General features: G+C 33.7%; 2 protein-coding genes across 2 annotated transcripts; one reads left to right on the top strand and one right to left on the bottom strand.

Annotated features, from left to right (window-relative positions):
- Positions 1-5,835: 5,835 nt before the first annotated feature.
- On the top strand, positions 5,836-9,435 carry LOC125831236 (LIM domain-containing protein WLIM2b-like). The gene is made up of 5 exons (XM_049510429.1): positions 5,836-6,023; positions 7,342-7,441; positions 7,531-7,565; positions 7,691-7,780; positions 9,070-9,435. Exons 1-5 carry the CDS (start codon positions 5,889-5,891, stop codon positions 9,277-9,279), a joined length of 570 nt encoding a protein of 189 aa, XP_049366386.1. The 5' UTR covers positions 5,836-5,888; the 3' UTR covers positions 9,280-9,435.
- An 11,951-nt stretch (positions 9,436-21,386) lies between these two features.
- Positions 21,387-25,915, bottom strand: LOC125831232 (probable sugar phosphate/phosphate translocator At3g11320). The gene is made up of 4 exons (XM_049510424.1): positions 24,999-25,915; positions 23,655-23,758; positions 23,299-23,527; positions 21,387-21,764 (listed from the first exon to the last, which is right to left on the bottom strand). Exons 1-4 carry the CDS (start codon positions 25,446-25,448, stop codon positions 21,618-21,620), a joined length of 930 nt encoding a protein of 309 aa, XP_049366381.1. The 5' UTR covers positions 25,449-25,915; the 3' UTR covers positions 21,387-21,617.
- Between the last annotated feature and the right edge of the window lie 1,893 nt (positions 25,916-27,808).

The raw sequence follows: 27,808 nt of genomic DNA, 5'->3' as shown, positions 1-27,808 counted from the left end.
GTCTATCTACTAATCTTCTATCCTAATATTCGACCTCCATATATTTTTATCTAGAGTCATATCCTTGTCTAATTACCTCCCTTAATTTTTCGTCTGCCTATACCTCTCCTAACTCATGTGATAGTCAACCTCTTACACCTCCGTGTTGGCGCGCATCCACACACCTCCTCTTCACATGCATGCACGATACATCTCAATTTTGCTTCGCTCATAATGTCTTCACTCTCAACTTGTCAAGTATAACTTCATTCCTAATCATATCAGTAAACATTTGAGCATCTTCATCTCTCTATATTCATCTTTTAAATGTGTGCATTCTTGAATGGTCAACACTCTACCCCATATATACAACAAATTTGGTGTAACCATCATCCTATAGAACTTAAGCCTTTGAGACACATTCTTATCGCACAATACCCCAGATTGAACCTCCATTTCATCCACTCGCTTCGTACGATGTGTGACATCATCGTTGATCTTCCATATATATATATCCTTGGATTATGACCTAAGATACTTGAAACAAGAGCTAGTATTTATTCATTTCTTAGAAAATTAAAAAAATGAAGCATAAATAAGGAACTCACAAGTGTAAAAGCAAAGTATTAGAGGACAAAATTCTTGCCTTATATTTTTTACTTTGCCAACAAAAGAGTCATGGAGATTGGAGAGTATTTTGGCTTGCTTAGTAAATATGAAGATAAAAGGATTATAAAATTAGGTTTTGGTGGAGTGATAAGTACTTGTTAATTCTTAATTAGACGTCTCATGTTTGAGCCTTGGAAATAGAGTTGTCTTTAATAGAGAGAGTTTTATCCCAAAATGGAACGCAAATTCAAATTAATCGGATGTGAGTGCCGGACATAAGATTAAAAAACAACAACATCAAAAAAGGGATTATAAAATTAGTGCTAACAATGGCCTATAACATTTGATATATAATTCCTATAGGTAGACACTTTGAGGTGCAGTGGTTAATTGAGTATTATATTATAATACTAGAATTATGTATCAACTCATGATAATAGAATTGGAAAAATAACTAAATGCTAGTACTATATATGATTTCCATTTTTCTCCTCCTTTATTTCAAGATGCTTTGAATAATGACTGCAATTAGGGGTGTACATGGCCGGGTTGGTTCGAGTTTTTCAAATATCAAATCAAACTATTTGTGTCGGATTTTTAAATTTATAAACCAAACCAATAAAACTAGGGTTTTTTAACCTCGGGTTTTTTCGGGTTTTTCAATTTTTCGGGTTGTTTCGGGTTTTTCCGGTAAAGTATTCATACAAACATATAATTTACTTGTATTTCAAATATTTCTTTAGTCCTACCAAAATACAACTATTTAAGATGCTTCTTAAAAATATAACACAATACGATATGAATAATGACACTAAAATATCCAACAAAAATAATAAAAATGAAATCGCGTAAAACAAATATTGCAAATTAACAAGTCATAATGAAAATGATCATAATTTAAAAGTACTAAATCATGCTAAAATTAAGTTTAATAAGTATTAGTTACATGACTAAATATTAAAGGAAATTAAAATTAGATTATGTATTTTAATTGTCTAAATCAATGTAAAACTAAAGAACAAATATTCAATATTATTGTCATTCTTAGTGTTGAATTGATTTTCTTTTTGCATGGGTATTAATTTGATTTTGATTTAAGCTTTATCATAATTACCAACATATGTGGACTATAATCTTTATTGGCCTATTCATAATTCTAAGTTTCAAACTTGAAATAATATATTAAAAGATAAAAACTATGAAAAAGTATAAGAAATATTTAAAAATTATATCAAAGTAAATATTTTTATGTATAAAATAAAATTTTAAAATTATATATATAATGTCAGGTTGGTTTGGTCTCGGGTTGGTTTTTTTTAGTTAAAACCAAACCAACCCAAATATAGTCGGGTTTTTTTTCAAAACCAAACCAAGTCAAACCAAACCACTAGTCGGGTTTTTTTTCCGGGTTGACTCGATTTGCGGTTTGGTTCGATTTTCGGTTCGATTTTGTACACCCCTAACTGCAATTTTAATTTGAGCAAAATATAATTCATGTTCTATTTTTTAGTTTCTTATTCGGTATTTGATATTTATATTAAGGTTCAACTAAATTAAAATTCGAGTCAGAAAGCCTTATAATGGGTAAAATGCACTTCCAAATGAACGGAAATTTATATCCAACAAAATTTGAATCCAAAATTTTGAGTTACAAATAAAAAAATACTTACCGCTCTATTACAACTTTCTCATATGTAAAGCTTTATATTCAGTCTTCATTGTGTCAACAAAAACATCGATAACGTGCTAGGCAAATTGCATGCGGTGCCTGTCCTAATTGCCATTTAATAATTCACTTTATTTAATTTTTTAAGATCTTTATTATTAACTTGAAAAGATTGATTCTATATCATAGAAAAAAGGCCAAAATAGTCCATATCTTTAGATTTAGGTTTAAAGTAATCTTATTTCTTTTTAATGGGAGCACTATTAGTCCATATTCTTTGATAAAGTGATGCACTTTTAAAACCGTATTAGGCATATTTCAAAATAATTAAGTAAAGTAATTAGATCATTGATTCCGCTCATTCTCGTTCTTCGCTTCAGGGAATGTTCCTTGTTGTGGTCAGTACTCCATACGGTCAGATAGTAAAACTTACATTTGTTCACTAATTATGACAGTTCACCAGGGTCTCTTTCCTTCTCCCTTTTTTGCTCACTCGTAGGGGGAGAGAGTCAATTGAACATCTCAGTCATTTATAGAAATTTCACCCACATTTGATCCCCAATTCTTGTTCACCCCGAGTGATTGTATTGGGTGAATTGTGACCTCGTACAGTCGTGTCGGGTAAGCAACAATTACTTCATCACAATACTTATTTATGGGCTAACAGGTCACATTTTGACCAAGTATCCTACAAAGAGACTCCCGAGAGGCAGAAGTATTAAAGAAATGACCATAGGAATTGGCGCATCATGACATCGAAAGATGTCTCGCGCTCGGATGTTAAACTCCCGCTGCTGACATATGTCCCATGCCACCTTTCGTGAACAATTATGTCCAAAAATGAATTGCGATACAACGTGCTGAATAAGCAACAACTCTATTTCCAATTACTCGTGCTATGAATATCATAAGTTAATGTCCTTATCGTTAATTTTTCGAGCAATTAAATGCCTCCTTCTTTAAAAATGAAATTCCCAACCATGTTAATTATTGTGTTTTTATTATTTTGGCGCTAACAAATAGAATATACAACTTTGTCATTGGAAGCCCTTTCCATTCAAAGGAGAATGATCTGCAAATCTTAGTTATGTAGCATAAAAAAGGGACTAACCCTAGCTATTATAAACTAATGGGATACTAAGAAGCATAGGTGGAAAAAGACTAATCTACTAGCTATCAAGCTAGTTAAGGATAAAGACATATACCATCATTCACTTATTATTGAAAACTCTAAATACGTATTGAATGTCAGTAAGATCTTAATTAAATACATCTATAGAGAGGGTCGACTTTTAGATAAATAAAGATGACAAACATGATGAAAATCTAATAATAAGAGCAACTACACTCAATATAAAGTTTTCTTCTCTCGACAAGGTTAAGCGGTGCTACTTTTAATAAACCTAATCTTTTTAGTTTTTTTTTTTTGTGTTCCAACCATGTTAGATCACATATTTTAAAGTCGAAACTTGTAAGTTAAATGTTTTTTTTCTTTTCCAATGGGGGTTAGGAGAAAGGGAAATGAGGAGCTGATTACAGAGTGGAGAATCAAACTCTAACCAATGAAAGATGGAGAATAGAACTCTCACCTGAGAGGAAAAACTCGGTCAATCAATCAATTGAACTATAAAAATTCTACCAAATTTGAGTTTTTGTCATCACGATTTTTAAATTATATTGTTTGAACATGTATTTTATTTTACTTGAAATTTTTAAAATTTTTGTGAGTGAGTGCAAATCTCAAAAACCCAAAACCTGATATGAGCGAAACTCAAAAAATCAAAATCTAATCAAATTTCACGTTCGTTTATATATTCAAAATATAAATTTTCAAAATCTACTCCCAAAATTTACGCGAACCCGAGATTAGTTGACAAAACAAAAGATTTAGGTCAAACACATATGCAGACCCTTAAAACTTCTTCATAAATTTCATTTTGACACTCCAACTCAACCTTGTTCCATTTTAATCCTTCAACTCCAATTTTTATGTTCCATTTTGGCACTTTTTCCCAAAGAATCAACAAAGTGGATGTGTGTACTTCACATGCCATGATATGACAAAAAAAACCAATTAAAAACACATACACAACTCCTCTAACTTGCCCCCATTTTTCATTTTGTCATGCTAACTTAGTCTTGTTCAATTTTAATCCTTCAACTCTATTTTATATAGTATTATTTAAACACAAATTACTAAATTTATGATTTCTTTATTTTTATTTATGTTCTTCATTTTCACTTTTTCATTTTAAAAATCAACATCATATCTTTTAAAATAAAATAAAATAATGGATGAGCATCATTTTTTAAGAAAAATATTTTTTTAGAGTTTCTGTACATTATTGTGTGAACGACGAAAGTGTATTGGTTTTCTTTTTTAAAACAATTAATTAAATTAAATAACACCACATATTCTTTTTTTCATATCTAGTCTATTTGAACTAATTCAAATATCAGCTTTCTAATTTTTCATTCAACTAAATACGAGTAAAAAAAACTCATGTTCATTGCAAATTAATAACACTACAAAAAAATGTTGAAACTCGATAGATTTTTTTAAGAAAGAAAATCGACGCACTTTCGTCGGTTATTTTACAATAATGTACTTTTTTTTATAAAAAAAAAAGAAAAGAAATTGTTACTTTTTTTTATAAAAAAAAATTAATGATCATCCGTCAATTTTAATTTTTTACAATAACTAACGGATGAACGCCGATTTTTAAAATGCAAAATTGCAGTTGAATAACATATATAGAAATAAAGAAATCATAAAATTAGTATTTTGTGTTAAATGGAATATAAAAGAAATAGAATTGAAGGGTAATCTTTTATTATTTTTTTAAAAAATACTTTTTTTTTGTCTTTCACTCTCTTAGGAAAAATGTGATGCACACACTTTGTCACATCACTTGGAAGTGTCAAAATGGAATATAAAAATTGAAGTTGAAGGGTTAAAATGAAACAAGATTGAGTTGGAGTGCCAAAATAAAATTTAGAGATAAATTTAAGGGTCTGCATATGTGTTTATATATTCAAAATATAAATTTTCAAAATCTACTCCCAAAATTTATGCGAACCCGAGATTAGTTGACAAAACAAAAGATTTATATTATGTCAAGTCTAATACAAGTCTACATGTTGTCCATTACATTTCACGATATATAGTCAGCCAATTACTTCTTCAAAATAAACTAAGATATTTCTGGCCCCTTCTCTCTGCTTTTTCCTCTTCTTTTTTCTCCCATTCATCATTCTCTCTTTGGCTCATTCTTCCAGATAAAACATTCTCTTCATCCGCCATTAACGCTCGCCGCATCACAAACTTGCAATTCACACATAATCAACAACTTGCAGCAATTTTTTTGATCTTCCAATGTATGCACCATTTGACCTATTAAAAATGTTTTTGTTGTTTACTTTTTCATAGTATAGATCTGTGTCTGCGTAATTTTTACGCAGATGCAGATCTATAGTTTTACGTGAACTTAGTAGCTTTTGCTTAAATTTTGTATTGATTTTTGTAATTAGTTGTTTATGGTATATGAGAAATAGTGTGATTTGATTGTTTTTTTTTGTAGAGTCAAAGAGGTTGGAGGATCAGATCTAGGATTATTTTTGTTGTGTTGAAGTCATGTCGTTTACAGGGACTCAACAGAAATGCAAGGCTTGTGAAAAGACTGTTTACCCAGTTGAGCTTTTGTCAGCTGATGGGATTAGTTATCACAAATCTTGTTTCAAATGTACCCATTGTAAAGGAACTCTCAAGGTAATTTACTTAAAGTTTTGCACGTTATAATCTTATTGCTATGTTTTTATTGTAGAATGGATGTAGATGATTGATAGAATTGAGCTCAACTTGTATTGGGATTGAGTCGTAGTTGATTGATTAGAACTTGATTTTTTGTTGAGAGGACCATAGATTTCTCGGTGAGCTAGAGGTGGAGCGAGGATTTGAAGTTTATGGGGTTGGGATTCTAGCTCTTTTAAGTTGTGGATTCTAAATTAATAATTTGCGCATCTTCAATGGATTTTTTAAGATAAAATACAGGTTTTGACCAAAGCTACTGGATTCATGGAACCATAAGCTATGCTCTAGCTCCACTGAAGCAAAGATTCAAACTTTTGACTTAAAATGTGGAGCAAACCCCCCTAACTGATAGATTGCAATTTTTAATCCTACTTAAAGTTTTGCACATTATAATCTTCTTGCTGTGTTTTTATTGCATAGTGTTTCTTTCTTGCATGAATAAAGTAGAATGGATGTAGATGATTGATACAATCGAGCTAAACTTGTTTGGGATTAAGTCGTAGTTGATTGATTAAGACTTGATTTTTGCCGATAGAGCACCATAGATTATTGGGTTTTTCTTAATGTGTTGAGGTAGAAGCTAGAGGTTGAGCCAAGATTTGAAGCTTATGGGGTCAAGATTCTATTATAGTTCTTTTAAGTTGCCGGATTCAAAATTAATAATTTGTGCATATTCAATGGATTTTTAAGACAAATACAGGTTTTGACCAAAGTCCAAAGCTACTAGATTCACAGAACCATAAGCTATATTCTAGCTCCACCTCTGGCAGATGCAAAGATTCAAAATCTTGACTCTAAGTGTGGAGCAAACCTTAACTGATAATAGATTACAGTTTTTCATCCTAGATTTTTTCTTGATTTGAGTTGGAAAAATGATAAAAGGGTAAACTTCCATTATCCTGAATCCTGATGTTGGAGCATGATGCAATAGGAGTTGTAATTTGAGTTGCTATTGGCTCAATCATTAGAATAATTGTCTTAGTGTAAGTCAGTGGTGGAGAGAGAATTTTTATCAAGGGGTGTTAAAGTATGAATGAGTAAACTCACGAATAAGCAAAGGGGAGTCAATGTATATTATATGTACATAAAAAAATATTTTTTACCTAGCTACACAGTGTAATTTTCCGACAAAGGGATGTCAATTGACACCCCTTGACTACATGTGGCTGCCGTTGGTGTATGTAGTTATGTAGAGTTCCAATATGAAAAGATTATGGTGTTTTCAACTTTTCATGCATACTGACTGATGTTATATGTTTATGTGATCTTTTCTTAGTTGAGCAGTTACTCCTCAATGGAAGGTGTTCTGTATTGCAAGCCTCATTTTGAGCAGCTCTACAAGGAGTCTGGCAACTTCAACAAGAACTTTCAATCCCGTAAGTGTTTATTTCTTGCTTAATCCTTTATTCAACATTAAAGACCATAATACTTTATCTAATATGAAAATGCATTTTACTTGTGTTAGCTGTGAAGTCAGCTGAGAAGTTAACTCCAATGCTGGTAACTATCTTTGCAACTTTTGATACCTAAGATTAACATACTGAAAGAGAAGAACAGTGTATTTTTCTTAGATCTGATGCAATGTTGTGCCTCTTATACTTTCTTCTCTTGCTTTCGCCACACAGACAAAATCTCCAAGCAAAGCTGCCGGCATGTTTTCTGGGACACAGGAAAAATGTGCCACCTGCGGTAAAACGGCTTATCCACTTGAGAAGGTATAGACATCAAATTCTCAAAATTTCACCCTGTTATGATGTCTTTATTGAGGGATAAATTGTGTTATCCTTTAGTTGGCTTTGGTCCACATTGTGAACCTTTTCTGGGGAAGAGTGTTTGGTGTTTGAGGGGTCAGGGGTGGGAGTGCCCATTTCAATAATAACTTTTTTGTTTCTGGAGTTAGTCTTGAGTGTCAAAAAGTTTCATCTCTTTCATCCACAAGAGATGGCTTCAAAGTTGATTTCTGTTGTAATATTATGCACTATTGTAATTTCAATCATTTTCTAGTGGCACAAGAAAACAGGTTCATCTTTCGTCAAATGTAAATATACAAGCCAGGTTTCAAAGTCGGAGAATCTCTCTTTCAATTGGAACATGCTATGTTGCTGCAGGACGATGGATAATAATATAATGACCAAATGGAAATGGATGGTAGCTAAAAGATATTTAGAGTGGTTGAAGTTTGCATGGTTGACAAATGTTGTGATGTGTCCGTATTCTTTTAAAATAAATATAGAATAGAACAATGTCAGAAATACCAGTATCATCAGTTCGTGGTAGTGACAGCAAATGTGTTGTCTATCCTCTCAAGACTTAGAGAAATTTAACTTAAGCATAGATGAACTGAGTTTCGTAAAATTTGAGCTTATTAGCTCACAGCATAATCATTAGTAGTTCTTTGAAGGAAGGATGTCATCCAGTGCACCACTCTATTCTACTTCCTCATTAGACATCCCACTGAATACTAACTCGAAATTATTAGGCAAGTTGTGTGTGCTACCCTATCTTCTCAGCAGCCTCACACCAGTGAACTTTTCCACTTTTGAGTTGTAAGGTAGTAAAGAACTTGAACTTTATTAGGTAAAGTCAACTGTGTGCTAGGTAAGAATTCCAAAAAAAAAAAAGAAAAAAGGAAGAGTCATTTGAACCTTCTATATGCTTATTTTAGGAAGTTTGTTGATCTGATTATTGTTAACCTATGTGCTTATCTTTATATCTAAATGTGTAACCATCTCCGAATGTTGAAACTTTTCAAAATTGAACTACATATACATTGACTTGTTTATATTCCTGAGTTTTTGAGCTTTGAGTTCATTTCATCATTTAAATTGTTGACAACATTTGTCCCTGTTCCATTGACTACAAATTGTTAATGTCTTTATCTTTTTGAGATGTAAGTATGAACTTTGAAGGGTACCTTCTGGACCATTTATTTTTCAGAACTCCGAAACACTGCAACACTTCAATTTCTTGACATACATCTAAGTTGATTGACCATTTTTTTCAGGTGACAGTGGAGAACCAAAGTTATCACAAGTCGTGTTTCAAGTGTTCTCATGGTGGGTGCTCTTTAAATCCTTCGAATTATGCTGCCCTCGATGGGATTTTGTACTGCAAACCTCATTTTTCGCAGCTTTTCAAGGAGAAAGGCAGCTACAATCATTTAATCAAGTCTGCTTCAATGAAGCGTCCAGCAGCAACTGTTCCAGATTCTTAAACTGTATCTCCGTCAACTATTTTATCCAGGCTTGGTCTTTTAATATTTGTTTTCTTCTTCTTTTCCGTATATCTCCAATTGGTGTGCCATTTTGGTTTACTATGTGATCTGATTTCCACAACTGTGAAAACTTATCCTTTCGTTGTTCTTGTTGTTCCTTTAACTTTCGGATGTTAAATGTTCCTGCTGTTTTATCATGACTTTTGGCGGGAAAGTTGTGTGCAGTTCTTACGAGTGTTGTTACATGATTGTCCTCTCATGCTGTTCCTTATCTTTGTTGACATGCACTTTTCAATTATTAGATTCTAATAGGCTGATTAGATATAAATAGTTGGTTTTGGTATCCTGTATCTGAAACCAAAACCAACTAGCTCAACTAATCCGGATTTGACTTGGTAAACCAACTACCAAGAAGGCTTGAATCAAAGACTTCTAGTTAAGGGTAGAAGGATCACACCTATTCTACCATCCCTTGGTGGTGTACTATTAGAGTTCAATCTTGGTATTTTTCAACTTAAGGGGTAACTTTTACCACCAGCAAAAGAACCTTGTTCTGCTAACGACTTTAGGTAAGTACATGCATCCTCCCAGTGGTGTCAAAAAGGGTGTCGCGACCAATTCAGTCCAACGCTCCTCTCCTCTATGACATTTATCGATATAATTGTCAACAGGTTTGACATTCTCCTCTCCAAGTTCAGGGAAATAAAATCCAGAAGAAAGGAAGAAAAGCAGCAAGATGGTGGACATTGTTACTGCTCATGGAAGTTCATGAATTGTTACAAATTTAGTGCATTTGCCAACTTCCTGGTCTATGTAATGTATTTTGTTAGCTGGATTATGGTTGGACATTTTACTAAAGGTCTATAATTTACCTCTTATGTGATTCTTGTTGAAGCATATACCCAAAGAGCACTTGCATTGTGAAAGATTTTAAAGACTCCCCATTGAGAAGATCAACAAGATTTCGTGATCCTCTAGTGAATTTATTCCAATTTCAAGAGCTAGGATTGAATTAGTATTGATATACCAATTCGATCTGAGTTCGTTTATTATACTGAGCATTTTCAATAGTATGCCTTGAAGCGTACTTGAATGCACAAGATTTTGTGTTTCCATTGTACTTGGAGGAGTTGTAGGATGGGATGGTCAGATTGCAAAAAAAATTCGGAAGCTATATCATCAAAATATTTACGGGCTAACATATAAGAAATTGAGAAAATCACACATTTTTTGTAAAATAGCTCCTATGTGCAAAAAAAATGGTGAGACTTCACGTATTGCTCTCCCGAATCTCTACGGAGGGTTTCGTAAAAGTTTTGTAAAAAAAAATCGTCTTGAAGCCATATCATCAAAATATTCATGGGTTAACATACACGAAAAATTGATTATTTTTTTTAATTAATGTAAAATGGTTCCTAATAGCCCAACATATGTGCAAAAAATAGTGAGGCTTCACGTAGTGCTCCCCCAACTCTCTACGGGTTCCGTGAAGGTTTTGCAAAAAAAATCATCTAGAAATCAAATCACCTAAATATTCATAGGCTAACACACATGAAAAATTGAGAAAATCGCCTAATTTCGGTAAAATGGTTCCTCAATATCTAAAATATGTACAAAAAAAGTGAGGCTTCACATACTGCTCCCCCAACTCCCTATGATAGGCTCCGTGAAGGTTTTAAAAAAATTATAGTCTGAAAGTTTTATCTCACCGAAATATTTATGGGCTAGCACACAAGAAAAACTAAGAAAATCATCTAATTCCTATAAAATAGCTACTTAATGCCAAAATTTTGAGCAAAAAATGGTGAGGCTTCATGTACTCTTCTTCAACTCCTGAAAAACCAAGTAAGTCACCGAATTTCTAAAAGTTGGCTCATAAATGCGAAAATATACCTGAAAAAATTGATGGGACTGTACGTAATGCTATCCCAACTCATTACAAAGGTCCTCAGAAATTTTTTTCAGTTTTTTTTTTTGAATGCTTTGAGGCGCAAGATCCATAGACTAATACACATATGAAAAACACAAAAAAATGTGTAATTTCTAAAAGTTGGCTCGTAAATGCGAAAATACGTTTGAAAAGATGGTGGGACTATACATAATGCTTCCCCAACTCACTACGGAAGTTCTTTTCAGAAAAATATTTTGGGTGCTCCGATGAGCCAGATCCATGGACTAATACACACGAGTACCCAAGAAAGTCGCGTTATTCCTAAAAGTTGGCTCGTAAATGCGAAAAAATGCATGAAAAAATGGTGGGACTGTACGTAATGGATTCCTCAACTCATTATGGAGGTCCTAATAAAGTTTTTTCAGAAAAAGTTTTAAGGCGCCCCGTGACGCTAGATCCATGGGCTAATACACACAAAAAATCAAGAAAGTCAGGCAATTCCTAAAAGTTGGTTCATAAATGCGAAAATATGCCTGAAAATAATGATGAGACAGTGCGTAATGCTTCCTCAACTCACTACGGGGGTCCTCATTAAGTTTTTTTAGAATTTTTTTTGGGTACTTCGAGGCACCAGATCCATGGGATAATACACATGAAAAACAAAAAAAGTCGCATAATTCCTAAAAGTTGGCTCATAAATGCGAAAATATGCCTGAAAAAAATGGTGGGATTGTACGTAATGCTGATGTAACACCCCAACTTTTAAAAACGTCTAAATTAACTCGTATCTTCGTGAAAAGACAAGGAGGGTGAGTAATAAATTAAAAATGATGTGTTATGTGATATTTTAAGTGTTCAAGTGTGGTATCTCAAGTTTTGAAGTTAGGTAAGTGTCAAAATAAAGGTTGGCGAAAGTTACCGTAAATTCCTTTTTAAAGATTTGTTTGAAATTTGAGTCAAATGTCTCAGACGCTTTCTCCCAATCTATTAAGAGTTATGGTCCCAACGAGCTATGAAATCGAAGGTCTACGAGTCTAGTTTCCAACGCATCAAACCGTTCGTTCATACGACTTCAGAATAGAGAGATATTCACATTTTCGTGGGACTGCACAAGCAGGCACGTGAGGTGGGGCCCTAAGTCGGTGGAATGTTACATATATCTTCTCCTTCGACTTTTTTCACCATTTTTAAGCTAAAAAAATAGAGAAATTAGAGAAATCCATTTCTAGGATCAAGTGAAATATAGATTTTCTCGACTTAAGTCCTTGACGAAAGTTGTTCTACGCGTTGGGCTCATCATCGTGGTATAATTTATTTTATCAATTGCGTAGCATATCACACTTTAATGTTGGGACAGCAAGGGTTTGGATATATTTGAAGTTTTTGAAGCGTATTACGACCTTAAGATCGAGGTAAGACCCTTCTTTCATCGACTCTAGCTTTTATAAGCATCAAATAGCAATTTGCGACAGAAATACATATATTTTATCGTATTGTCATGGTATCTTTTATTTTTGGGTGTTGATTATGGTCCTACCTTGTTGTAGTATCGAGAGAGTATTGATTAAAAGTCATTAGGCCACGTGAATTTAGCGAAAAAGGTATGTTAAGGCTATTCTCTACTTACGACATGTTTCCTTAATGCTTAGAAACAATGTATTTGGGTTGTTATCCTTGATATACTTGTAGCCGTGATTGTTGATTGTTGGCTGCTCGAATTGATATAATCCTCCCTTGTCGAGATTCTTATTCAGTTAGAAGTGTCCATATGTTGGACACGACTTAGAGGCTATTTGTATAGGTTGTTTATAACTAAATTGCTCGCTTTTAGCGGTTGGATTGTTATTATTGTCGTTGGGGCTATTATGGTTAGCTGCAGGAATGTGATCTATGCCTAAAAGGGCTATGTTCTGCCTACAGGGCTATATGGATGCATAACAAGGCTATGAGTTGCCTACAGGGCTATTTTGACGCCTAAGAAGGCTATGTGTTTCCTACAGGGCCATATTGTTGCCTAAGAGGGTTATGAGTTGTCTATAAGCTACGTTGATGCCTAAGAGAGATATGTGCTACCTACGGGGATATATTAATGCCTAAGAGGGCTATGTGACTGCCTACGGGGCTAGGGGACTACTGATAGGGGTATATAGGCTGATTGGCACCTTCCGGGCTTATGGGGGCCTGAGTAAGTGGTCTTGTGTGCTGTTTGTACCTACCGAGCTTATGGGGGCTTGGCTAGGTTGTTGTTTTATTATTTTTGATAAGTTTAGATTTAGGAGCAGGTCAGTACACTTATCTTAGCCTTGATCTATTTATTGGATTATTCCAGTATATTAGGATACCTCATCATAGTTTATTGTCTTTCATACTCTGTACATTATTTTGTACTGACACCTCATGGCCTTGGGGGCGCTGCATTCATACATGCAGGTCCTAATAGACGACTGAGTAGACCTCCTCAGCAGCATGATTGACTTTTATCCGGTTGGCTAGCTCCTTTCCTCCGGAGCTGCCATAGTTGGGAGGTTTGTTACTTTTTGTTGTATATATCTTTATGGGTAGGCTGGGTCCCTGTCCCACAAATCTTTACTACTTTTAGAGGCTTGCAGACTAGTGTGTATGGTTTATAGCTACGTTATCGCCATACTGGCCTATGTTGTTGGTTTGCGGAAGCTTGTGCGCTGTTTAATGTATTGTATTGATATATACCTGCTTTTAGTTTTGGTATAGATATCATGGTGGCCTCGACGACCCAATCTGGACTTTTGTGCTAGTTAACTATTTATTTATATGATCTCCTGGGAGTAACTGATTCTTTTATAGATCAGTTGACAGGGGCCTTGCCGGCCGATGACTTAGTTTTAAGCTGAGATATACTTGTTTGATTTCTTGATTTCGTGTGGCTACCATGCGCTAGTAGCAAATGGTTTAGTAGGGTCGGCTCGAGCCTGAGTTTTGGCATTAGGAGCCAGTTGTGCCCCTCGAGTTTGGGGCATGACAGCTTACCCAAATTATTACAGAGGTCCTCATAAAGTTTTTTAGAAAAGAAAATTTGGGTGCTCCGAGGCACCAAATGAATGAGCTAGTACACCCGAAAAATCAGTAAAGTCGCGTTATTTTTAAAAGTTGGCAAGTAAATATGAAAAAATGCCTCAAAAAATGGTGGGACCGTACGTAATGCTTTCCAAACTCATTACAGAGGTCATCATAGAGATTTTTCATTAAAAAAAATTGGGTGCTCCGAGGCGCAAGATTCATGGGCTAATAAATACGAAAAACAAAGAAAGTCGTGCAATTCCTATAAGTTGGCTCATAAATGTAAAATTATGCCTGAAAAAACGATGGGATGGTACATAATACTTTCTTACTCATTATGGAGGTCCTTATAAAATATTTTGAGAAAATTTTTTGGATCTACGGGGCGCCAGACCCATGGACTAATACACATGAAAACCAAGGAAGTCGCGTAAATTCCTAAAAATTGGCTCATAAATTCGAAAATAGGCCTCGAAAAAATGGTGGGAGTGTATGCAATGCTTCCCCAACTCATTATAGAGGTCCTCATAAAGTATTTTCAGCAAAAAAATTTGGGTGCTCTAAGGAACCAGATAAAGCGATCAGTTCTTTTGATCTTGTTCAGGCTTGGAAAAGCTTCCTTTTTCAATTCCATGTGCTAATATACAGGAAAAACTAAGAAAGTCGCGTAATTTCTAAAAGTTGGCTCAAATTTGCAAAAATATGCCTGAAAAATATCGATGGAACTGTACGTAATGCTTCCCTAACTCATTATGGAGGTTCTCAGAAAATATTTTTGGGTGTTTGAGGTGCCAAATCCATGGGCTCATACACATAAAAACCAAGATAGTCGCGTAATTCCTAAAAGTTATGTCGTAAATGTTGAAATATGCATGAAAAAATGGTGGAACTGTACGTAATACTTCTCCTACTCATTAGAAAGGTCCGCATAAAGTTTTTCCAGATTATTTTTGGATGTTACGAGGCACCAGATCCATGGGCATATACACGAAAAACAAAGAAAGTAGCGTGATTATTAAAGTTGATTCGTAAATGCAAAAATATGTTTGAAAAACAATGGGATTGTATGTAATGTTTCCCCAACTCATTACGAAGGTCCTCATAATATTTTTTAAGAATTATTTTGGGTACTTTGAGGCGCCAGATCCATGGGCTAATACACAAAAAATCAAGAAATTTACGCAATTCCTGAAAGTTGGCTTGCAAATGCGAAAATATGCAAAAAAAACAACAATGAAACTATACGTAATGTTTTCCTAACTCATCATGGAGGTCCTCATAAAGTTTTTCAGAAAATAAAAAATTTAGGTGCTCCGAGGCGCTAGATCCATGGGCTAATATGCACGAAAAACTAAGAAAGTCACGTAATTTCTAAATGTTGTCTCGTAAATGCGAAAATATGCTTGAAAAAAAATTGTGGGACTGTACGTAATGCTTCCCCAACTCATTACATAGGTCCTCATAAAAAATTTTCAAATTTTTTTTTTGGATGCTTCGAGGCGCCATATCAGTGAATTAATACACACGAAAATCAAGAAAATTGTGTAATTCTTAAAAGTTCGCTCATAATTCCGAAAATATGCCTGAAAAATTAATGGGATTGTACGTAATGCTTCCTCAACTCATTACGGAGGTCATCATAAATTTTTTTCAGAATTTTTTTTGGTTGCTTCAAGGCGCTAGATCAGTGGAATAATACACACAAGAAAACCAAGAAATTCACATAATTTCTGAAAGTTGGCTCGTAGATGCAAAAATATGCCAGAAAAAATTTGTGGGATTGTACGTAATGTTTCCCCAATTCATTACAGAGGTCTTCATAAAGTTTTTTCAATTCGTTTTTGGTTGCTCTAGGGTACCTGATCCATGGGCTGATACACACGAAAAACTACATAATTCCTAAAAGTTTGCTCGTAAATACGAAAATATGCCTGAATAAATTATTGGATTGTACGTAATGCTTCTCAACTCATTACGGAGGTCCTCAAAAAATAATTCAAATTTTTTTTGGGTGGTCCGAGACACCAGATCTATGGGCTAATACACACAAAATATAAAAAATATTCCTAAAAGTTGGCTCGTAAATGCAACAATATGCTAGAAAAAAATTGTAGGACTGTACATAATGTTTTCTCAACTTATTATAGATGTCCTTATAAAAATAAATTTGTGTGTTCTGAGGCACTTGATCTATGGGCTAATACACACGAAAAATCAAGAAAACTGCGTAATTTCTAAAAGTTAGCTCGTAAATGCGAAAATATGGCTGAAAAAAATAGTGCGACTGTACATAATGCTTCCCCTACTAATTACAGTGGTCATCATAAAATTTTTCCAAATTTTTTTGGTTGCTCTGAGACACTAGATTCATGGGCTAAACACACGAAAAAATTAAGAAAGTCGGGTTATTCCAAAAAGTTTGCTCGTAAATGCAGAAATATGCCTTTAAAAATGGTGGGACTATACGTAACGCTACGCCAACTCATTACGGAGGTACTCATAAAAAATTTTCTGAATTTTTTTTACGGTGCTCTAAGGAGCCATATCAATTGGCAAATACACATGAAAACCAAGAAAGTTGCGTAATTTTTAAAAGTTGACTTGTAAATGCCAAAATATGCCTGAATAAACGGGAAAATTTACATAAATCTTGTCCAAGTCATTACAGAGATCCTCTTAAATTTTTTTAGAAAAAAATTGGGTACTTCGAGGCGCCAGATCCATGTGCTAATACACACGAAAAACGAAGAAAGTTGCTTAATTCCTATTTGGCTTGTAAATGTGAAAATATGCTTGAAAAAGGTGGGATTGTACGTAATGTTTCTCCAACTCATTAAAGGGGTCCTGATAAGGTTTTTTAGAAAAAAAGTTTTTGGTGGTCCGAGACACCATATCCATGGGTTAATACACACACAAATAAAAAAAGTCTTGTAATTCCTAATAGTTGGCTCGTACAAAAAATGGAGGAATTGTACGTAATGCTTTCTCAACTCATACGGAGGTCCCCATAAAGTGTTTTTAGAAAGCAATTTCAGTTGCTCCAAGGCGCCAAATCCATGAACTAATACACACACAAAAAATCGCGTAATTCCTATAAGATGACTTGCAATTGCCAAAATATGCCTAAAAATTATGGGAATGTACGTAATGTTTCGCCAACTCATTACAGAGGTCCTCCTAAATATTTTTCAGAAAAAAATTTGGGTGCAACGAGGCGCCAGATCTATGGGCTAATACATATGAAAAACAAAAAAAAAATCACGTAATTCCTAAAGTTGGCTCATAAGTACAAAAATATTCCTGAAAAAAATGATGGGACTGTACGTAATGATTTCCCAACTCATTACAGAGGTCCTCATAAAATCTTTTTAGAAAATTCTTTTGGGTGTTCCTAATACACATGAAAAAACAAGAAAACCGCATAATTCCTAAAAGTTTGCTCGTAAATGTGAAAATATGCCTAAAAATGGTGGGACTATAGTAATGCTTCCCCATCTCATTACGAAGGTCCTCATAAATTTTTTTCTGAAATTTTTTTGGGTTCTTCGAGGCTTTATATCAATGGGCTAATACACACGAAAATCCAAGAAAGATGTGTAATTCCTAAAAGTTGGCTGGTAAATGCTAATATATGCCTTAAAATGACGGGACTATACATAATGCTTCCCTAACTCATTACGGAGGTTCTCATAAAGTTTTTTCAGAAAATTTTTTGGGGTGTCCTAGGCGATCCATGGACATTATACACAAAAAACAGAAAGCCGCGTAATTTCTAAAAGTTGGCTTGTATTCGAAAATATGCCTTAAAAAGTGGTGGGATTATCTGTAATGATCTCCCAACTCATTACGAAAATCCTCATAAAGTTTTTTCAGAAATTTTTTTAAGGTGCCCAAAGGCGGCAATCCATGGGCTAATACACACATAAAACCAAGAAAGTCGCATAATTTTTAAAAGTGTGCACGTAAATGCAAAAATATGCCTTAAAAATGCCAGAACTTTACCTAATGCTCCCCAATTCATTACGGAGGTACTCATAAAAAAAATTCAATTTTTTTTAGGTGCCCCAAGGCCGCAAATCAATGAGCTAATACACATGAAAAATAAAGAAAGTTGCGTAATTTCTAAAAGTTAGGTCGTAAATTCAAAAAATATGCATTAAAAATGACGGTACTATAATGTTCCCGCAACTCATTACAGAGGTCCTCATAATGTTTTTTCAGAAAACTTTTGAGGTGCCCCAAGGCGCCAGAGCCATGAGCTTATACACACTAGAAAACCAAGAAAGTCATGTACTTCTTTAAAGTTTGCTGAGAAAATGGTCAAATGCTCCCCTAATCTATTAGGCAGTTCTCAACTACACACCAATATTTCACGAGGGTCCTATTATCCCCCTAAACTCTTTATTTTTGATATTTTATAACCCTTAAACGCTGACCTGTTAAAGAAGGTGAATACACCTCCTATAGGCGCATAAGGATGTATCTAAAACACATTAACTACATTTTGGAATCCACGTGTAAGTCCAAATCAGCCTAAAATTAAGGCTTTCTATTACAACTTGCATTTCTAAGTTTTTTTTCTCCCACAAATCTTCCATCTTCTTTCTTTCTTCTGCCATTTAAAAAGCTTGAAGCTTGGGAACGATTGTCTTTCATTTCAAAGCTTCAATGGTAACTTTCATTTCAAAGCTTCAATGGTAACTTCCATTTCAAATCTTGAACCTTTTGAATTTCTAATCTTCTCTAAAAAATTTCGCTATTAGATTCAAGGTTCAAAGTTATTTTTCTCACTCATAATATAGATTTGCAAAGTCAACTAGATCTAGCTGTGGAGCTTGAAATTTCTTCTCCATGTCAATGCCAAAAATAAGTTATTTCCCTCTTCAATTCATAAATATAGAACCACAACGTATGTACACCCATTCTTTTCACCTTCATCCAACTCCTTCACCATTACATCTGAACTTGAAGATTTATTGATTTAGAAAAGGACAAATTACTTAACTACATTCATTTACTTACCTTAATATCTATTTATCCCTACTTATTTCAAAAATTTCAAAAATCCCTTATTTACCTATGTATCCCGCATGTATCCCGTGCACAACGCTATGTATCCCGCTATGTATCATGTGCACAACGTTATGTATCATGTCCACAACACTGTCCCGCATGTATCCCGTGCACAACGCTATGTATCCCACTATGTGGAATGTATCAAACCTAATGTATCCCGTGCACAACGCTATATATATCGCTATGTGGAATGTATCAATCTTAATGTATCCTATGCACAACGCTATGTATCTCACAAACATCATTTTTAAGGGATTTTTGGTAAATAGAAAACTTGAAGGGATAAGATGTTATTTAGTACTTATAATATGTGGTTCCTATAATTTATACTTTAGAAAATACCAATTTGCAAGATCCATTTTTTCATTTAAAGATCAATTTTATTTATTTTTTAGAAGATTACATCACATGATAAATGACATTGTTAAAATTATCTGGGTGGCGAAGCAAGTAATCTTGAAAAGAACAATTCTTGGGTCATTGTGACTTGTATTACTTGCTAAGAATAATGTAGAAGAAGAAGAAAGGTTGATATTCAAATGGCTCTTAAATGTCAGAAATACGTGCAAAAAATAGTGAGGTTTCACTTACTGCTCCCTCAATTTATTATGGAGGGTTCCTTAAGGTTTTACAAAAAAAATCGTTTCGAAGCCAAATCTCCAAAATATTCATGGTTTGACACATACATAAACTTGAGAAAATCACATAATTCCAGTAAAATGGCTCCAAATTGAGCTAAATACGAGCAAAAAATGTTGAGGCTTCATGCACTTCTCCCCTAACTCCCTATGAAGGGTTCTATAAGGGTTTTACAAAAAAATCGTCCAGAAGTCATATCGCCAAAATATTCATGGGCTAACACACATGTAAAATTCAGAAAATCACTTACATCTTTAAAATTGATCCTAAATGCACAAAATACGTGCAAAAAACTGTGAGGCTTCACGTGCTGCTTTCCAACTCCCTACGAAGGGTTCTGTAAAGGTTTTATAAAAATATCGGTCGGGTGATATATCAACAAAATACTCATGGGCTAACACACACGAAAAGCTGAAAAAATTGCCTAATTCCGACAAATGACTCTTCAATGCCCAAAATATGTGCAAAAAATGATGAGGCTTCACGTAATGCTCCCCCGACTCCCTACAGAGGGTTTCGTAAAAGTTTTGTAAGAAATCGTTCGAAAGCCACATCACCAAAATATTCATGGGCTAATAGACCGGAAAAACTAAGAAAATCGCCTGATTCCTATAAAAATGGCTCCTAAATATCCAAAAAAACATACAAAAAATGTTGAGGCTTCACATACTGCACCCCAACTCCTTACAGAGGATTGCATAAAGATTTGGCAAAAAAATCATCTGAAAGTCCTAAAATAATTAGTTCCACTAGTTTAGTCTAAACTAGTTTACGAAACTAATTAATACTCATAATCAAATGTAAGATAAAATAATCCCACATTTTTCATTCCAAGATCAGGAATATTGGTTGACACCACACATCTCCATGTTGATAACAATTATTGATCACCGCACTTTAGGACTTAAAGTGGGACTTTTCTATTGATTGATATATATCACATTTGTAACCTATAAATAGTACTTTACACAATGGTGACACTTGACTCCAAGGAATACACTGTAACAACACACTTTTATTCTTGAGCAGAAAGCTTTCCAGTTCACATTAAATTTGTCTTATTATATTCATTTACTATATCGTCCTCCAATGCAAACGAGTTATTCTAAGACGCGTGTCCTTGACCTCATACAAGTTCTATTGCACCATTTTCCTCGTAAACAAGATGTTATGACATATCTAAGAACACAAGTTCACCATACCAATCAAACTATGTCATATAAATTAAAATGGGCTGAGACACAAACTCGTCACTACGCAGAAAACCAGCAATGGACCATTTCATCTTTGGATCCTTTACAAGTCAATCATTGAATGATAAATATTTTCCTCCACAAAAGCAGCCATTTATAAATTTCTAATATTGAGATCCTTTTTCATTAATAAATCAATTTGACAACTATATAGTGACATTGTGTGTAGTCTCAATTTTACAATATTTCTGAAAGAATAAAAGACAAAAAGATAGACAAATCAAGTCACTTCTTAAGACTTGCTATTCAGCCTATTCCTGTTCTCTTGGCTGTTACAGATGAAAGCCTGTTTCACAGGTTTTTCAGGGCAAAAGATACAAATTTGAGGAGAAAATATGTGGCACCAAATGCAAGAGCATGATCCGCGACTTGCCTCGTGAAAGTGAATCATTTCTTGAACAAACAATTAATTTCAGAAGTCGCAAGTGGAAAATTTTCAATGCTCATTTACTACGTTTCTTCGCTTCACTATAGAGTATGACTCCAAAAACTGTAAGTGCATAGCCCAGCATCCCTGTAACTGACACCGGGTTTCTAAATATTAAGATTGAGATGACTACAGCTACCGCTCCTTTTGCGTTTCCCAGGACCTGTAAGTGCAAGCAATTTTTGTTATAAGCGCAAATAATCTATAGAAGAGATTAAAAAAAAGGTACATTCAGAGAATCACGGAACACAGTAACTGAAGTGAAAGATATAACTATAGACCATCCAGGTATTACCGAGAAATCAAGATCTCTTGCCCTCTTATAAAATGAATAGAAGAAAATGAATTTTCCAGATCTCGTGTAAAAATGAAGATCTCTTGTAAAAATGAAACCAATTATCTCGTATTGCCCTCTCTCTATCCCAATTTTTATTTAGTCAGTATCCTATCTAGTCCATCAAAATACCTGGCACCTTTACTCAAATGGTAAAATCTTCATTTCCAGAATTTAAATGAATTTGCTTCAAATTAGCTTCCACTTTCCTTAAACACAAAGTTCTAGCACCTTTTGTATAACTACAAAACTTACATGGTTCAACTTCTCCTGTTTCATCAAATAATACTGTAATTTATGTTCCCCAAAGCATGAAACAACAACATTTTCAACTCTTTCCTTTGCTTAATGCTAGTTCGGGACAAATCATGAATTATTTTACTATAGTTTTGCTATGTTGTGATTCATATATAAACAATTGGATTATCGTTTACAGAATATTTCCAAACTCTACGAAAACGAACCATTTCACTTCTGTGCTAATTACAGGGATCCATGACCTACATGTAACTCTTCTTCGTGGTTCATTACACGACAATCCCCACCGAACTCTAAAGAGGATGAGTCTCGAAGTGAAAACTTTTTTTTTAAAAAAAAAAAGAAGTAAACACAGGAACATTCTGAAATGAAATGTTTTATCTCCATTAACGGGTTTAACATGGGAAGTAAAAATTCCCTACAAGGGACTGTGCTTGAGTACTCCTAATTCTGTCCAAACTTCAAGTGGGTGCACATCAGGCCAGCACCACCCCTATAATCTTTATCCTTCGCTTGTGTTTTTGTATAATTTTTCCAAAGTTTGATTCAATTAAAAACAGCGTTTGCACATAAAAGTCTGCAACAATAAATATAAAACAGCATAGAAATGGAATCCAAATGTTTGAAATAACAAACTCTTGGTAACTAAATGTCAGAAAGAAAAAGTAAACATAAAAAAGAAATCATAGATGAAAACATCGAACCTCCATGCAGACTGTTCACTAGGGGTACAGAACTATCCAAGAATACGGAATTCGATATTTTTATGTTTATCAGAAGCTAGAATCTCAAGAGCAAGAAAGACAACGAAACTATGAAAGTGCCTCCCAGAAAATAATATGATCAAACTAAGCCTAGCTATATTTGATGAAGCAAAGAAAGAGAGAATTTTTTTGAATAAGTAGGTCCCCAGTCCACGCATAATTTGTGGAGTTATCATGAAATTCATAGATCAAAGATCACAACAATCAACATAATTTCTTCATCAGATTGCAGCAATGATCTATGAATTCAAAGAGCAACACTCAAATCTTTTCTGACAAGTGACAAAACTAAAGACTAATTCATATAAAAAGAAATCTGACTAGTAAATGAGGAGGAATACCTGAAGAGTCAGGGCACTGGTGTGTTTTGTCACCAGAAAGTTGGTCAGATTTACAAAATATGCCAGCGCAGAATTGAATAGCAAAAGCCAGATGATTCTACTATCATCTCTTGCAAGTGCCAATGTGATGCCAACTACATTTTCTTCCATCAGAAGTGTTGCCGGTAACAGAAATACAACTGCTATGGGAGCCATATAGAGTAGAAGGTTCATGGAATTCAGCTTCTCCCTTTATTCAAAAAGAAACATTTCAGCATTCATATATCCTAGGCCCAATATGTTCACATCAAAAAGCACAAAACTAGGCTACGGATTCACTAGTATGTAAAGTACATATTTATATGTGCAGTAATTACCCTTCAGAAGACAGCAAAATCCCCTGTAGCACTGACTTGAGTGCTCTTGCAGCTGTTGCACCGATACAAATTATGAATCCAAATAGATGAAAACTTGGTTCACCCTGAGAGGATATATGGAAATGAATCAGACACAAATAAATTTCTCCATCAGCATTGTGCAAATAAAATGAATCTGCTAATACAGTTTTTGAAGAAGGAAACTGCTACAATTTAGTCATATAGAATATCGATGCAAGCCCTCAGAAGGTACTTCCTTCACACCCTAAACATTGTGCTACTATTAAATCTATAATCTGAAGAAAGAACTTGCTCTCAATCATATAACAAGGAAATAAGTACTAATCACTCTCTTTTAGCAGATTCATTCATCATAACAATAATTACCTAACCATATTATGCTAACAATACATAGAAGGACCAGTTCTACAAACAGTATTACACCCTTGATCATGAAATAACTAGGAGGCTTCGTGGTATGTCTTCACAGCTAACACAAAGATCCCCCACTCTTGTATATTCTACCAATCCCACCCTTCGACTCCCTAAAAGAAAGAAGGAAACAAACAACGAGAAGGAAAACAAATTGCAATAGAAACTATATTAGTTTCTAAAGTAGACATGATAGATTTTCTTCCACATATTAGACTACTAAAACAAAAATGCACATAAACTTGGTCATGTAGAATATTAATGCAGTCCTTGTTATAAGCCTAGATCAGAAGATTTTCCTTTTGCCACATTCCAAATATACTGAAGCCCCACTGAATAAATAGCCTGACTTTATTGGGCTAAGAAGCTGATGGTATGCAGCCAAATCACCACTATGATTTTTTTTTGATAACCACTCTATTGAGCTAAGAAGCTGGTGCATGCAGCCGAATCACACTATGATTTTTTTGATAACCACTCTATTGAGCTAAGAAGCTGGTGCATGCAACCAAATCACCACTATGATTTATTTATTTTTATGACCGTGGTGTCTAGATCAGCTTTCACGCACCTTGACTAATTACAAGAAATATCTCCCACAAGCAACATCTACGGGATAACTCTGTCCACCAGGACAGATGGAAAAAACCACCTAGTACTCTTTTGTCTCTACTAGAATTTGAACCAGCAGCATTGACCACTAGGACAAATCACCACTATGATTCCCAAAGTTTCAGACGATTATATTAAAAGATCACGAATTTAAAGCCTAGTTGATTAAACTAACCAAAAACAGATCAAAAGCATTAGACATAGTACCACAATACAACTATAATTTCAATGAAATATCATTATCATTAAACAATAACCACAATTCAACTACAAATTTAATGAAATATAAAAAGGGCATACCCCACTGGCGATGACAACCCCGGTGACAACAGGAATTAGAGTGACATAAGTCAACCATGCCTCCCTCTTGAATGTCATCAAGTAAGCAAATACAGCAGTAAAGAAAGGTGTAGTAGCACCTATAGCCTGATTAAAAGATACTGGCAAATACCTAAGTGAGATATTGCCACTAACAACAGATGTACAAAAAATAAGACTCAAAGCAGAGATCTTCATAAACTGAACCCTAGATCTTATAGTCTGCATTGGTACCATTTTCATCCAAGCAATAGCTATATAACTCAGTAAAGAACAAGCAGTCATATGACACATAGTAAGAAAAATTGGGTATTTAAACCCATAATTGCTTAACAAATACTTGTTCAGTAACAAAACCCCAATATTTGATGAATACCAAGCTGTTACTAGCCCAATTGTAAAGAATTGACCTGAACTCTTCATTGCCGACATTATATACTGATCTAATCAATACCCACAACCCTAAATCTCACAAACAACAAAACCCACAAAGGAAAAACTCTATAGAACCAAATACACCCAAAACCAAAAATCAAAAATCAAGAATTTCGAGTAATAAAGTAAAAAAAAAATAGAAATATTATGAAGGAGAAAGGAGAATGGATCTTCTAGGAGTAGAAAAAGAGAAAACAAGAAGTAATTTTGAAACCATTAATTGGATCTGATTCAATTTCTTCAGCAACAATCAATTCAATTCAACAGCAATTTTTTTTTTTAAAAAAAAAGAGTAAATTTGCAGCAACTTTTACTTGTACTGAACAAACAAAACTAAAAAAAATAATTGGAAAACTTTTTGGAGCAAATATAGAAAGATAAAGAGAGAGGTTTTTGAGGAATGAAAAATGGAGTTTGAGAAAGACGACCGACGAATTTGCAGAGAGAAAGGGTGGGGGTGGGGGTGGGGGTCGGGGGTAAACGCGTGGGAGAAAGAAAGTGTTTGAGTAGTGCTATTAGTCTTTTTTAAGTAAATTAATTAATTAGTTTTAATTTTACATTTTACATAAAAAGAAAAAAGAGTCCAATTTTTGCTTGGATTCTTTTATTTGTTTCTTTGAATTTTTTTTATTTTTTTTTTGGAATGGTAGGGGTAAGAAAGAGAAGTTAAAAAGATAGGGACTAGGATGATAGTAAAATTAGAACTTTGACTCGGTCGTTGAAACAGATTCAGAATTTAAAATTCGTGGATTTTTGTAGCTGTGTTTTAGTTATTATGTTAGTTTGTTATGATTGTTGCTCATTTTTGGTATGTTATGTTATTGCTTTTTTATATCTTTTTTATTTTTCATTGTTATGCTACATGTTTTAATGTTTGTTATTCGAGTTGGGTCTTTCAGAAATAATCTTTAATTCTAAGACTATATTAAGGTTTATGTTGTTGTTGTTGTTGTTTTATTAATAGTATTAGAGTTATAATTAAATAATTAATAATTTTTTTATATACGTATTTGATATTTAATCATAAGTTATTAAATTCTATCAATAACTATCTTTCGATTAACCTTGGCTCCTCCGTTCGTTAGGACTAACAACAATCTTTAGATTAACCTAGCCTCCTCCATTCGTAACAAGAGTAGTTCAAAAATATTTTCATATTATCCATAAACTACTCTTGAATCTATGGATGATACTCTATAAATCCAATTTATAAGTCTTTTATTTTAGTTTTTTCACGAAATTAATATAAAGTACGAAATAACCAATTAAAGGAGTTGCTAAAAGGTCAATTTCATTTGTTTAAAATTGGAATTTTAGCGATAATAAAAGTTGCATTTTGGTAGACTTGTATATGAATGTAAAAAGGGGCACTTTGTTTGACTTTTATTAGGTATCTTTATTATTCTAATTGTAATATTAAATTCAATGTTTTTGTTTTTTGAGCATTTTTCGTGCAAGCCGGCCAAACTTACATGTGTCTGGGAGAATTTTACTGTTAAAAAATAATTTTAATAATATTATGCGTAATTAACACAAAAAGTAAAGTAGACAAATTAGTATTATTTATAAATATCTTGGTTTTTTGAAGTATACTAATAAATAATTAACATCTTTGCTGGCTTTTGTGGTAGTGGTTCATTTTTAGTTGGCATTTTCGCATTTCTTTTTTCTTTTTTGATAATATTTATTTGCTACTAATTCTAGAAATCACCTAATATTTATATTGAAATGTGAACGTGAGACATCGTATTCTTGACCCTCTTCCTTTTCATCTTTCTATTGTACCTTGTTTGCAAAACTACATAGAATAATAGTACAAGATATTGGTAATTAGCTAGATTTGAACTCCTCGAAAACATCAAATCAAACTCGAAATATGATTAGTGAAATGAAAATTTTGAGTTCTTTAAACTCTACTAGACTTGTAATCTATTTGATAAAAGACTTTAAAAGAAGCGCAAAATCTATTTTATAGGATGTTGAGGTCCGAATTTTAAAGTGATATTATTTATTTATGATTTTTAGTCGTCAAGGAAAGAAATACTTTTATAATGAGGTGATGGTGATAAATAGAATGGTCATCTGAAAGGAAAACTATAATATCATCAAAATTAGGTCATTTTCATGCATTTTCTTAGTCAACAAAGAAAATTATGTCTTGTGAATAAAAAAGAAAAATTGGTACATAGTGTGGAAATGAAATAGCAGTGATTTATTAGACAACTTGATCAACGTTCATCTCCGACAAAGTTTAAGAAAATTAAAAACACAACTAGACCTAATTTTAATGAAAATAAACCAAACTTGAAAATAAGATTTCTTTTATTTCTCAAAAAATAAACCATAAAGGGGAGAAA

Source organism: Solanum verrucosum, unplaced genomic scaffold, assembly GCF_900185275.1.
Source record: "Solanum verrucosum unplaced genomic scaffold, falcon-dt-bn FXZP01000049.1, whole genome shotgun sequence".
NCBI classification, from domain to species: Eukaryota; Viridiplantae; Streptophyta; class Magnoliopsida; order Solanales; family Solanaceae; genus Solanum; species Solanum verrucosum.
The sequence above is the reverse complement of the archived record's forward strand: the minus strand, read 5'-3'. Positions and strand labels throughout refer to the sequence as shown.

What these genes read in the sequence shown, in the direction of transcription:
- LOC125831236 (XM_049510429.1), top strand. Translation starts at nt 5,889, where the DNA reads ATGTCGTTTACAGGGACTCAACAGAAATGCAAGGCTTGTGAAAAGACT. An exon ending in AGAAGTTAACTCCAATGCTG is followed by an intron (nt 7,566 to 7,690) that starts GTAACTATCTTT and finishes TTCGCCACACAG; the next exon opens with ACAAAATCTCCAAGCAAAGC. An exon ending in CGGCTTATCCACTTGAGAAG is followed by an intron (nt 7,781 to 9,069) that starts GTATAGACATCA and finishes CATTTTTTTCAG; the next exon opens with GTGACAGTGGAGAACCAAAG.
- LOC125831232 (XM_049510424.1), bottom strand. Translation starts at nt 25,448, where the DNA reads ATGTCGGCAATGAAGAGTTCAGGTCAATTCTTTACAATTGGGCTAGTA. An exon ending in GGGTTGTCATCGCCAGTGGG is followed by an intron (nt 23,759 to 24,998) that starts GTATGCCCTTTT and finishes ATATCCTCTCAG; the next exon opens with GGTGAACCAAGTTTTCATCT. An exon ending in CCAGTGCCCTGACTCTTCAG is followed by an intron (nt 21,765 to 23,298) that starts GTATTCCTCCTC and finishes TTGCACTTACAG; the next exon opens with GTCCTGGGAAACGCAAAAGG.